This window comes from Pezoporus occidentalis, unplaced genomic scaffold (genome assembly GCF_034315485.1).
Source record: "Pezoporus occidentalis ecotype Australia unplaced genomic scaffold, CSIRO_AGI_Poc_V1 ctg183, whole genome shotgun sequence".
NCBI classification, from domain to species: domain Eukaryota; kingdom Metazoa; phylum Chordata; class Aves; order Psittaciformes; family Psittacidae; genus Pezoporus; species Pezoporus occidentalis.
The window spans coordinates 1,048,484-1,061,703 of NW_026913673.1; the positions used below are offsets into that span (position 1 = coordinate 1,048,484).

Genomic DNA, 13,220 nt, shown 5'->3' on the forward strand with positions numbered 1-13,220 from the left:
GGGCTCAGCTCTGATGCAGTTTGCCCTTGTGCTTTCCTTGGCTGTTGCTAATAGAAGTGCTGGCCTGAACCAGTGTCTTGGAGTCTCATCGATTTGCTAATTGCAGATAATCAAGTCCCTGCTCACGCTGAGACCACTTTTGTTCTCTGCCGTTGCGCCAGGACTGGGGCAGCGCCATAGCCAGAGGAGTGGGGATTGAGCTCTCCTGTTGTTAACTCCCAGAGGTGACGGAGTGTTTGGTATTGCAGCTCGATGAACAAGGAGCTATTGTGCCACTGACCTTTCTGGCCGGGGCGCGATGCGAGGGCTGAGGCTCACCGGTTGAGCTGGGGGAAAGGGGTGCTCAGGGAGCTGTGTATCAGCCTTCAGTACTTGCCTACATTTGGTGCAGGCCTTTTTCCTTTCCCCAGCTGCATTGAATCACTGAAGGATGAGGGGCAAGGGGGGGATAATGGCTGACAAGCGTTTCTAATGTCTATATGTAGAATGACAGCTGATTGCAGGCCATGACAAACCAGGAGGAAGCAAGAGCCTTTGAGGAAGACCCCCTCAGCTATGGGCATGCCTTCTTTTTGTAGGTGTTGCTTTCCTGGGTCACGAGAGCAGGGCACATCCTCTTCAGCTGCCCTTGCTTCGCTTTGCAGGTGGAGAAGCTGAGCATACTGCCTTGGCTGAAGCATTTTGCAGAAGGAATGAGGGTTTTTCCTTTTGCCCATGTGTGTGTGCAGGGCAGTGCATGCCTCAGAGGTGGAGGAACAGGTTGGCTTTTCCCAGTGCTTACTGCAGGGATTTAGAAGCAGGATGCGGCGTTTGAATGGCAGAGCAGAACCAGCTTTGGTCACTCACTGTGTAAAACGTGTTAGTGGATCTTGCAGTGGAGAAGGGAATAATGTGTGTTTGTGATGCTCAAAGAGCACAACAGTTGCAGGTGTCCTGGGGTGCACAGGATGAGGGATCCCAGCCCAGGTCCCCCTAGAGCCCGCTGTCATTGCGCTGCCGCTTTAAAGCCGACCCAGAGGAACAGATGATCACTGGATAGCTTAGGCTACATAATCTCTTTTGGGTTTAATGTCAGGCCTCCCTGAGCCCCATCCAGTGCCAACTCCCAGTCTGGCTCGTAATACTGCTGAGCGTCCTTTTAATTTCTCTCTTTATTAATAGTTCTCTCACTGTAGCGTGCTCTCTCGCTGGCTCTGTGTGGTATGCGTGCCTCTGAGTCTGTTCCTCTGCCCTCTGAGGTCTCCACTGCCCGTGCTTCCTGCTCCTCCACCAGCCTGCAGCTTTCCACATGTGTTTTCTTTGCTGGTTCCAGAGAGGTTTATGAAAGCAGCTGTGGGGAGGGCAGTGGGAGGCTGACCAGGCACGGAGCTGGCATGAGGAATTGGCTCTTTGCGTTCATGAGTGAAGTTGTGAGGGAGGACGGAGGCCTGGGTAGGGAAGACCAGCGCAGTGGTGGTGAAGTGATGAAGCTGATGGCAAAGGTGGGATAGGAGAGGCTCCAGCTGGATGGAGTCCTGCTGCTTGCAAGCACAGATCCATCAGCCAGGCTACATTTTATTTAAATTTAGCTTGTTTGTTTCTAAGAGGGCTGTTTTGTTTCTGTATGGAGTTATGAATTGTTGTAAGTAAAGTTCAGGCTCTTGTTTGATCTTCCTCTGATCACTGGCATGTAGTAAAGACCAGCAAATGTGTACCGTAGAGCAGTGGTGGTTTTGGATGCTCAAGGATTGTGTGTCAGGATGCCAGTGCTTTTTCCCTCATCCCTAACTCCATTCCCCCCACCTGCTAGGATTGTCACTGGTATCTTTTATGTGTCCTGACGGCAGCATGTTTCTGGCAGTCCCAGCACTGATTGTGTCCACGTCAGTCCTTATTTAAAGGAATAACATAATTAAAGTATATCCATTCATATGTCCCTATATTTGCAGGGGGGAGGAGGAACTGAGATGTTTCAGATCCAAGTCTCAGAATCACATGGAAGTTGCATGACGTGGGTTCAGAGCAGGCTGTGATTTAGCAACAACCTCGAGCCCTCAGAACACTTCTGCGCCCAGCGCGGCAGCTTCCAGTGCGTTAACTGTTGTGTAACGGTGCCGTGTCGGTTAAAGCAGTTGGAAAACATTGCAGGGAAAGTATTTAATGTGTTGTGAACATCAGTGCAATGAGGCAGCTGCTTATAAAAGTAACGGTAAAGCCCTGAAGAGCAGAGAGCAGCACTGGGCTTTCTGCAAACACACTGGTGCTGCGCTCAGCCGAGGTACAGGATTCGAGCTCTTAGTGTCTTTTAATCTCGTGGGTCCTTGATTTATGTTTGCTGCTTTAAATGATGGCTTAGCTAGGAGGGAGGTTAGATGAGGGGGGAAAGGGGTGAGGCGGGCAGGACGGATATGTTCACTGTCTTTTGTGAACATAAGCGATATTGCCCTTCCCACCTTGTATGGCAGTAGCTAGGTCTTCCTAAACTCTTAGTGTCAGTGAATTATGAAGCAAAACTGATAATGCCATCATGATCTTGACCGGGAGCCAAATTGTGCATAATCCGGTAGTGTTTCTGGATGTCTGAACCAGCCCAAATAAATCACAAAGTGCTGGTACTACTCAGCTGTGGCTGTTTGCTGAAGTGGTGGATTGCAGGTGCTGATCCCGAGGTGAGGAAGTCTCTAAATTGTATTCAGAGATGGTGTATGGCATTGCTGGAGCGCTACAGCATCATTGCACTGCACAGCATGAAGGAGTAAGAACCCAGGGCTGCTGTGTTTTCTTTGTTTGTTTTATTCAGTTTATGGGTTTAACATTTTGGGCTGTGTCATTTTGATAGTAGACGTGTGCAAACAGAAGTCAGGACCGAGATGTGCAGGGAACATTGATTTTTATTTTATATATAAATGTATGAATACGCACACGTAATGGATGCCAGCATCTTTTACATATTAGTGTTTGTTCAAGTGTACAAGAAATGTGATTGACACCACTGAAAAAGGGAAGGGGAAAGCAAAATGAGTTATAGCTTCTGGTCCCTAAACTGCTATTTCTTAACAGTATCCTGGAAGAGCCTTCCTGCTAATGATGCTGAGCAATAAATAACAGGGAAGATTAATAGCCGCCTATGGTAGCAAATTATAGTTGATTTATTGCCCATAATATATACAGGTGCAGTTAATTTAATTAAACACAAGACCTTTTTAATGCTGTGAACACATTGCTCTCTAAAAATGCAGCAGCACTCTGGTACCATAATAAGGCTTTAAGTGAAATAAGCATCATTACAAGCAGAGCTTGTTGGGCTGATCAGCCTCCCATGTATTTGGGGGAGGGAGTATTTTTCCATAACCATTAATGCCACTTTGAATCAACTTGTGCCATAACAAAGTCCAATTTAATAGACTGATGCAAGTTATCCCATCTCTGCTTCCTTGTGGAGCAGCAGCTTCCATGAAGCAGCATATGTAGCTTGTTATTTTCTTGGCTGCCTTCACGGTGCTGTGCAGGGAGGGCTGGGGCTTGGTGGTGTGGGATCTCACCCCAGGGATGTGAACATACAACAAACAAGAAGTCATCGTTCCCTGGAGCCTCTCCACTTCTAGTGGGCTGTCTGCTATTCATCCCCCATCTGAGGCTGAAACAGTGGGCTGCATTAAAACAGACTCTGGTAGGAGAGCCCGTACAAGGTGTATGCAGGCAGTGCTCTGGGTTAGCTTGTCTGCATGCTTGCTTTTTCTAAAATCCCTTCTTCCTTTCAAATTAAATAAATTTGCAGTGGGTATTTCATGGCTCTGTGCATAAACCCACAACTTTGGCCTGGCTTTAAGCTGTTCCCCCTGCTCCCTGTTTTGTACCCTCGCTGAGCAGGGGATGGTGAGCCTGCCCTGCGGTGGAACCTTTTGCAGCTCATCATGATGCAGAGTCAACTACTTCTCCCTGCACATAATGGGAAGATGCTCTATGATACTCTGCCACCATTACTTGATTATTTGTGAAAGTGTAAAAGGCTCAAGTAGCTGATTGATTAATTTTTCCCTAAGCTTTTCTTCCCTCTGTTGCCTTCATCTGGAATATGTAATCAGCAAAGGAAAATGTATCAAGAATAGATGGGGATGCATATGAATGCTTAATTTTCTCTAATTCAGGCATTCCTGGGGGCCCGTGTATCCTGGTGCATGCTGTGCCAAACAAATCCCTTCCAGCATTTGCTGGGGAGGGGAGAGAGGAGTGACAGTGACTTTGGTGTGTTTTTCTTCTTCTGCACTGTAGTTTCTCTGTTGTGCAGCAGTGGAAGCTGCTCGGGGAGTTTGAGGAGCATCCATGGGCACGGCTGGAGGGGGCTGCGTGTGAAGCGTGGTATCTCCTCACACAAATCAAACATCTACTTGACCTTTCTATCCCTCAGCACTGGGAAGAAGTCCAGCAGCTCTTTGTCATAAATCTTTCCAGTCCGATTGCTTTGGTCCAACACTTCAGTTAGTCACTGTTAAGGCTTCTGATTTTAGCTTTAAACAGAGACTTGTTGTCGGGAGCTGGGGGGGAAGAGTGGAGGAATGCAGGATCACCCACGAGGGGGTTGAGGTTGAGAGGAACTGGACAGGGGGCCATGTAACCCTGGGTATCTGCAACCATGTGGTAGAGGGAGAGCAGTGGCTGTGCTCGGTGTGGTACTGAGTGCTTCTGTGGCTGTGCTTCCAGGTTCAGTAGTGGAAGCCTCCAGGTAGTGTGAATTAAGTCACAGGAGGAAGAAAGAGATTCCTCATTTGGGCAAAATATGCTATTTTAAATACTTTTCCAAAATAAATAGCATTCCCAAGCAAAAGAGAGCAAAAACTATGCTGATGGCAAGTACAAGTCCATACCTGCCTGTATGAAAGCAACTGCTTCCTTTCTTTCTCTTTTGGGTTCTTTTTCTGTAGAGGGCTGTCTGGCCTCTGGATGAGGATCTCCATGTCTCGGTTTCTTACCTGTTTAATGGATGGAGTAACAATTAATCTCGCTTCTCAAGGATTCTGTTGTGAAGTGCCTATGAGCAATTGGGGCTGAAATGTCACATTTGATAAGGCTGCTTGAGAGCTTCATGAAACCTGCTTTTAATCCAAATGATGTTTGATGATAAAATACTACAAAATGTACTGCTTCCCTCTGGCTTTTGCTCTTCTCTTGGTCACTGCCTGTGTTAGGGTGTGGAAGGGAGCTGAGAACAAAACCTGTACCGTTACTTTTGTGCTTTGGGCAGACGGGGGAGAGTTGACTGAAAGCTCCATTGAGAATGGAAATACTTAAGGTATGTTTTAATTTCCCATACAAGTGAAGGCTGTGTTCTAACGAGGTCCAGTGTTTGCCCTTCTGTGCTGTACTAATTCTTCTTGTACTCATAGTTCTGATTCTGTTCCCTCAGCCGGTGCTTCAGGAAACGTGTTCCTCTTTGAGCATGTCTGGTGACTCAGAGGCGTCTCCTTAGCATCTGGTGAGCCTAATTGTCATTATTAATCTGCCCCATGCCAATCTGTCTGCAGAGCAGCAGTGGGAGGAAGGGAAGGTGCTGCATGACTGGGTGTACATCCCTGTGCCTTGTTCTGCAGGGAGCTGGGACTTGGGATGAGAGGTTAGTGAGAAGCCTGGGCTTGGCTGATACTCTTTTGCTTCCCATCATTGCCTCTAGTACCATCGGAAATGAAGAGTTAGTTCTTGATGGACATTGTTGGTTTGATGGGTTTAAGTTGTGTTTATAGAATCGCAGAGTAGTGTGTGTTGAAGGGACCTTAAAGCTCATTCAGTGCCAACCCCTGCCAAGGGCAGGGGCACCTTCCACTAGAGCAGCTTGCTCCAAGACCCTGTGTCCAACCTGGCCTTGAACACTGCCAGGGATGGGGCAGCCACAGCTTCTCTGGGCACCCTGTGCCAGCGCCTCACCACAATCTCCCCTCTGTCAGCTTAGATCCATTGCCCCATGTCCTGTCACTACATGCCCTTGTTTAGGGCATGAATGTATGTGGAATAGTTGAAATAAGAGTCTGAAGGGCAGCAGCTCTGCATGGATGAAATGCTGTAAGAGCTGGGTTTTAATGTACACTGCTACTCTGGCTGGCTTGGGCAGCAGTGGAAAAATTTTGGTGTGAGCAGCTACACTTGCACGTTGCCTCATTAGAAACTGTGATGGGGTTCCCTGGATCCCGCTGGATTTTCCTTAGAAGCTGCTTAGTTTTCATGCAAGCCTGCTGGTGTCTCTTCCAAAGCCCCTACACGCTGCTCTATGGCTCTGCTCCGGAAGAAGGCAGCCGCCATGGCTCTGAAGGAGGAGTTCATTGCTGCAGTGGCTGGAAGCAGTGTCCTGCCTCACTCGGCCATCCATGTTCTAATTATGTAATGCTTCTATTCTGGATGCTGTGGGCGAGTGTGGGGTAAGCTAATACCTCACTTCAGAGTTCAGAGACTCACTGGAACCAGATACAACTTGGCCTTATCTCCAGAGCATTTTCATTTTTAAACACACTTGAATGAAATCTCCCGCAGTGAAATCCATTCTCCTCTCTGGGTCCTGTAAGGATTCAGCTTTCTTCTGCTCTAACCACAAGGTGGGCAATACCTTAGTTTTGAAATCATCTTTTCCCTTAAGCCCAGGCACTCTCTTCCAGTGCCTGTTCCTGGGGAGGGCTTTCAACACCTTCTCTGCTGTCTGTCTTTAGGGCTGTAACTCTCACTTCCCCATTCACTTAATCACAGGCTTTTCCTTGGTTCTCGTCGTTCATCAAACTTGACTGGCTGCTTAATGCCTTTTCCCCCCCCTTTTTTATCCTGACATAGTGATTTTTGCTATTACTCCATCCCAGCACTTTGTTGCCTTTGGCTTCACAATAAATTGGGGAAATTAATAGTGCATGATTGAGAGCGTCTACTTTAAAATAGAACTAGAAATAGATATTTTTATTACTATAAAAACCTCTCTTTTTTGGCATTCCTTTTGTTTTGAGCGAGGGGCACATTCTGCTTTAACAATTTTATCATATGTGTGCTATTGTAATTTACATAAATGAATTTTAAATACAGTTACGAGCTGTGGGAAGATGTTATTGTCTCTGCACAATGAGTGTGGAGATTTATGCTGTGCATACATCTTGTGTTAGATTAACATTTGTTCCCCTGTCTCTGTTGGATAGTGTCGTGATGGAGACTTGAAGTCTTTACATAGGTACTTCTCAGGCTTATTTAAAACAGCAATGGAATTATTTTTCTTTCAGTCCATTCATTTCATGTAAATATGTCTTTTGGATATTTGACTTAATTCTGATGGCATTGACAGAAATCACTTGTGTTAGAAAGGAGATGGAGCTGCTGGTAAAGGCTTTCCCATCCCCAGAGATAAACCAGTTCCTGCTTTTGCCCAGGTTTGTGTGTGTGGAAGTCAAGCGCTTGAGCTGTTCCAGTGAAGTGGGTCCAACCATGTGCTGAGCCTTCTGTTGCTGTGATGGATTGGGACCTTCATCACAGACGTTTTCTGCTGTGTTTGTCTGCCTTTTGTCCAAAGCCATCAGCGGCAGAAGTTGGTTCAGCTCCTGCCAGGACTGTTGTAGTCCTCAGCTCTGCTGCTCATGACCCGAAATCAAAGCGGGTTTCCACGTGGGGAGGTGGCAGCCTTGCCATGGTTGGTGCTGGGTGAGCAGACCCCTCTTGGGGGTGAAACCTCAGTGCAGTGCAGGCGTGCTCTGTGTGTCCGGGGGGAGGTGATGGCAGAGTTGTCAATGGAACTACAGCAATTTGGAGCGAGGATCCACTCTCTTCCCACCCTTTCCAGTTCCTGCTTTTCCTCCAAGGGGAAAACAACCTGCAAAATGCCTGTGTCCAAATCCTGCGCGTTCTTGCTCAGGATGATGTGATGATGATGAAGCATGCCATGGAAGAGAGGGCTTTTTTCAGCTGGAGATCTGGGTTTGGACAGACTGGTCACATAGCATTGAACTGAGTAAGAGACCATTCCCAAACACGTCTGGAGAGGAAAGCTAACCAAGTGTAGCGAGGCTGCTTGCTGATTTGCCAAATCCCAGCCTCTGGTAAATGCTCTTGTGGGGGCAGTTAGCATGCATGTTGTGAGGGGGGGAATACAATTTGACTTCAGGCTGCTGATTATCCTGTTGCAGTGGTTGACTTCCTTTCAGCTGTAGTGGTGGTCTGAGTTCTGGGGACAATCACCAGCTCTTTTAGATGTCCCTTTATTTCCACAGCTTAAAAATGGCCATCTGGGGCAGATCCACCTGGATAACGTGGCTCGCTTTCAAGGCTGCCTATTGAATCCTGACTACCAAGAACTGGATTTTAAAGAGCTTCCCAGTCAAGTAAGGGCCTATTGCTGGAACTGGTGTGCACAGACACGCGGAGGGGTGTGAGGGAAGGGTGCACACAGGTTTTGTGTGCACACCAAAGGGAATAGATTGTTATTCTTAATTTATCCTCCGCACAAGCCTCCATCTGGATTATTTAAAGCAGACTTCGTTGGGCAGCTGTTCAATTAATCTTGGTTTGTGTCAGCGTTGCCTAGAGAAGGGGGATGGCTTTTCAGCCGCCGGCAGCACAGGCACATGCACCCAGGCAGTGCTGTTTCACATGCGCGGTGCTGGCCATGGTAGACCTGGTCTGTGGGTGCCGAGGTGCTGCTGCACACCCTGCTTTGGTGCTCTGCAGGTGAGGGTATGCAAAGCAAAGTGGCTCTCCCAAGGCTGAGGGAGGGATCCTGAGCCGGGTCAAGCATTCCCATCCTCCAGCCCGAGCTGTGGGTGTCCTTAGCTGCCAAAACGCGTGTTGGTGGTGTTTGTTAACGTCACAGCCCTTGCTTTCCTGCCAGCTGGAGGCTTGTCCCATTGTGACTGAGAGCAGAGCGCTCGCCAGAAATGTTTTCTCTTAAAATAAAAATGAAAACAAGAAAAGCACAGAGGTTGGGTTGTGCTGGAGGGCTCCGCTTGGAGAAGGGAGCACTGTTATGCAAAGCCATGGGTTTAAATCTTCCAGCTGATTTGGAAGGATAAGGAACAAGAGAGAGAGACTGAGGTTGAAGAAGGGAGAAAGCCATTCAGATAATCCACCTATTTTCTGTTCCCACTATTTTTCTGTTTAAAAAGGAGTTTACATGTTCCAGGGCTGAGTAATGACTGGTTATCTGCAAAGCGAAGTTTCTTTTAGGGGGTCTTGGAAAGAGAAGAGATTTGGGCTCATGCGATAGTGTGGTTTTGGTCTTTCTTTGTTTAATCATTACTTGACTGAACCAATTCTGCTTCTAAACTGTGCCTGAATGTTTCAGTGAGGGGGGCTTGTGTTATCCAGTTGGTACAGTGAGAGCATTGTGTGCTCTAAGCTTGCCCCCTTGCTCTTTCCACTCCTGCTCTTGGCATTGCCTCTCCTGCCCGAGTCTCGTTTTGGGGCTGTCATTAGCTTTCATGGAAGGGCAGGAATAACACTTTTTGTTAGGTACATGGAGGTGCTGGGTGGTTTTCCATAGCCCAGCACTCACCTGGAGGTGGTTTCAGACCTCTTTGAGGAGTTTCCTGGAGGATTTGGTGAATTATCCTGCTGGGCACATGTGGTCAGGTTCTTGTGGAGTCACCTCCAGCAGGGGCAGTGCTTCACTGGTGCTGTGTGAGTGTATTTGAGTTAACTTCAGGTGCCTGTGCCAGTTTCAGGGGTTGGGTGCAGGGTGCCTGCTGCAACTTTCTGTCTAGATCAGCTGTTTGCTCATTAAGGGTGATGAGGGAAGGCAGCTTTGACAAGGTATTGCTAGGCTGGCGTTGCAGCCATTCACATGTGCCAGGGTTGATTAAACTGCTGAGGAATAAGTGCCCTGGAACACAGTGCTGCTCGTCCACTGATGGTCCCTGCCTGCCCTCCTGGAGTCATTACAGAGGCACCAAGGAAAACATCTGGAGTCAGAAGCTTTATCCTCTGAGACAGTGACTGCCTCGGCCTTGCCGCAGAGGAGCAGCGTGCATGGGGAAGTCAGGGGGTGATTGTCACTGAGGTGGATGCTGTGTGCAGGGATGCTGGCACAGGGTGCCCAGAGAAGCTGTGGCTGCCCCATCCCTGGCAGTGTTCAAGGCCAGGTTGGACAGGGCTTGGAGCAAGCTGCTCTAGTGGAAGGTGTCCCTGCCCGTGAGCTTTACGGTCCCTTCCAACCCAAACCAGTCCCATTCTGACAGGAATTGTCTCCTTTACTGGTACTGCAGCATGGCCACGAGCTTCTGTTAGGGACTCTGCACTGGTGGAGAAGCACACACAGCTGAGAGGTGGTCTCCTTTTCCAAAGGCCTTTCATCCTGTTGACAGGATGGGTCTAACGTGGCCGTCCCCAGTTTGACCTTACTTCTGGGGCTGTGCAATAGCTGAGGGAATGGCTGAGCCTTGAAGTGGAAGCAGTTCTGCTTTGCAGCCTGTTTTGTCTTTGAAGGTTCCAGCTGGTGTTTCTGGCCAGCCTCACCCATCCCTTGGGAGAAGACATTAGGTCATTGCGACTCCATTTGCAAGGGCGCTGAGCAGGGTAGGAGGCAGTGGTTATTTTGAGCTTTGACTGACCAAGGCAGGATCTTAGACAATAAAAAGGGTTTGTGTTCTGCTGCCCATTGGCTCTGGTTGTCCAGATTCAAGAGGTTAAAGCATTGGTAAGGAAGGAAACAGGCAAGAGGAAATAACTGGCCGTGGGAGTATGTTTGTGCAAGTGTTTCTGGTGGGTATTTTGGAATGCTTGGGCGAGCTCGGCTCTGACAGCCCTGTGAGGTAATGCGGTGTATTGACACACTTTGGGTTGCGCTGAAACCTCCCGATAGTGGAAGAAACACGTGGCAGCCCTCCCTCTCACCCCCAGTAGCTGCTGGAGGGTTCTGTGTGTATTTATAGGCACGTCTTTCGCTGCCGAGTTTTCTCCTTCCCTGTGTGCAGTGCCTCATTCCCAGAATTTCAGACCGCTTTGCAAAGAAGACTTGGCTATCAAAGCAATGCGAGGGCGCCGGGGTTGGTGGCCAACCTGCTGTGCTGGGTGGCCAGCCTGCACCCAGCTCCTTCCAGGTGAGTTGGGGCTCCTCACGGAGCCTCCAGCACTTCCCTGTCTCTGTTTATCTTGTCTGCTCTCTCCGTGAGTGTTCTGGAGCAGGACTCTTGCTCTGTCCATGTGCAGTGCTGTAACAGGGTAGGGCCTGAGCCTCTCTAGACCTTCGAGGGTGCTGGGATAACAGGAGGAGAACAGCAGTGCTGATGGAAGCGTCCTCAAATGCCGTTTGACACGCTGCAACTCGAATTCCACCTCTGCCAAAGGAAAACGTTGTAGGCAGTTTAATCCAGAACGCAGGGAAGTGGCAGGGAGTTGTATAAATACTGCAGGGAAGAGCCACTGGTTCCAGATGTATGGAAATGCTGGAATGAGAGAAGGTGGAAGTAGTTTGATTCAGGTCTTGTTTGTTTGCTTGGTTTGGGTTCTGTTTGGTTGGGTTTGGGTCATTTCAGTTCAGCAGAGTCTCCTTGATTTGGGAGTGGAAGGAAAGGGTGGAGAAGGGAATGTTTGCAATTAGCTCCTTACATGATGAACATATATATCAGAGTGACTGATCTATCTATCATAATGTGATTTCCATCACTTTGATGTATTTGGGTGATACTGAGGGGAGAGGAGGCTTGCTTTCCCTGCAAAACGGATCTGAAGTGCATGTTAATGTTGTTTTCTGTCCTTCCAGTCTCCTCCCTGACAGAGTTTAAAGTCGGGGGGGGGGGGAAGCAGCTTTAGTGCCATCACTGTCGTGCCTTTGCATCTTGAGATGTTGCTTGCAGCTGCCATCCTACAGATAAAAACTTGTTTCCTGAGCCAGCGGGACTGCTGCTGGAAAATCTGATGCGTGCCCTTTTCCAGGCGCTGAGGATTCCTCTTTTCCTTGGGAGTGAGGCCCAGGGACCCTTTAGGTGCCCTGCGAGGTTGGATGTGTGATGTTAAGCAAATAACTTCTCTTCTGCTTGCTGTTTTTTATGGCTTTCCCCTTGTTTAAGGGTGGGTGCTTGGACTCCGTGTTTACTGAAATCCCGGTTTGCTGCGAGATCGGAGTATTTGCCAGAATGTAAACAGCAGTGACCTTGGGATTTGGAGGCCTTATTGAAGGAGGCAGGGAAGGACAAGGTCTGCTGGGATGTGGGATGTGGCTGTGTGTAGTGGAGTGAGCCGCAGGGAAGCGCCATCGGAGCTCTTTGTAGCGTGAGCTTTAGGATCCAGCTGAACTTGTTAAGGATGTTCCTTGCGGCAGGAGCCGTGTAGCCCAAAAGAGGAAAAGTTTGCTGCCTGGATCAGGAGGGGAATATTGTTAAACATGTTGCAGTGTAATGACTATCTCTTATTAATGAAATCTGAAGGGAAGTTCTTCCTGGAAGGAATCTCTTGAGCTTCCTTTAATGAAATGTGAGGAGCACCTTTAGCGCTCTCTTTAAGTAGGACAGCAGGTGAAAATGTACTTTAAGGCCTTAGTGCAGACTCTCCTCTCATTCCTTCCTGTCTTTAGCCACCTTTATAGTGTCTGATTGTGGTCTTCTTGCTCCACCTTCGTTTGCACAGCACCAAAGTCTCAGCAGCAGAGGTGGTGCACTGCCAGAATATGGCTTATTGCACCCATTTAATGATGGAGTGGAGATCCAAGACTGACCAACGTGAAATGGAAGAGATTGAAGCAAATCTTTCCCACCTCCTCCATAAAATGAATGTTTTCTATCCTGAGAACTTGGGTGTTGTTTCTCTTCTGTTGACTTGTATAAGTTATGTCTCCATGAGCAGTGGGATCCTCCTCTTCCATAGATCATCCTGAGCTCCCTGGTTTTGCTCTGTTGCAGCAGGAGGGTGGGTGGCATGAGGAGCTGATCAATGCCGACTCCGTTTTAAGCATTCCTAGTTTCAGCAGTTAAATGTTGTACCAGCCTTTCTGGTTTGAGGTAGTTTTAACCTCCTGCCTCTGAGCCGAGACAGCTCATTGCCTCTCGTTTTTCAGGCTTTTGTATTTGAAGCCATATGTAGAATATGTAAGAGCTTGTAGCTCTCGTGGTAGCAGTTAAAGAAGGGGAGGGAGTGATGCGAGTGCCACGGGCTGCTTGACAGTTAATACTCCCCCAGCTTCTGATCGGAATTCAAAGCGGGTTTGCACCATTTGCCTTCCATCTCCTTTTACTGCATTAGTGGTTAACCTCAGCAGGACACTCCCATATTAGTATTATTTTCTTGCAGGAAAATTG

The 13,220-nt window shown here is 48.3% G+C and overlaps 1 protein-coding gene across 32 annotated transcripts in view; it reads left to right on the forward strand.

Moving 5' to 3' along the window:
* Nucleotides 1-13,220, forward strand: part of MSI2 (musashi RNA binding protein 2) — a 215,424-nt gene that overhangs the window by 21,684 nt on the left and 180,520 nt on the right. Inside the window, exon 1 of one of the 32 annotated variants that reach the window (XM_062615714.1) lies at nucleotides 700-759. The exons of the other annotated variants lie outside the window; for them this stretch is intronic. Within the exon in view, the coding sequence (XP_062471698.1) occupies nucleotides 715-759 (45 nt within the window). The 5' untranslated portion in view covers nucleotides 700-714. Of the gene's footprint in view, nucleotides 1-699; nucleotides 760-13,220 lie in introns of those variants that run through there. 32 annotated transcript variants of the gene reach the window in all.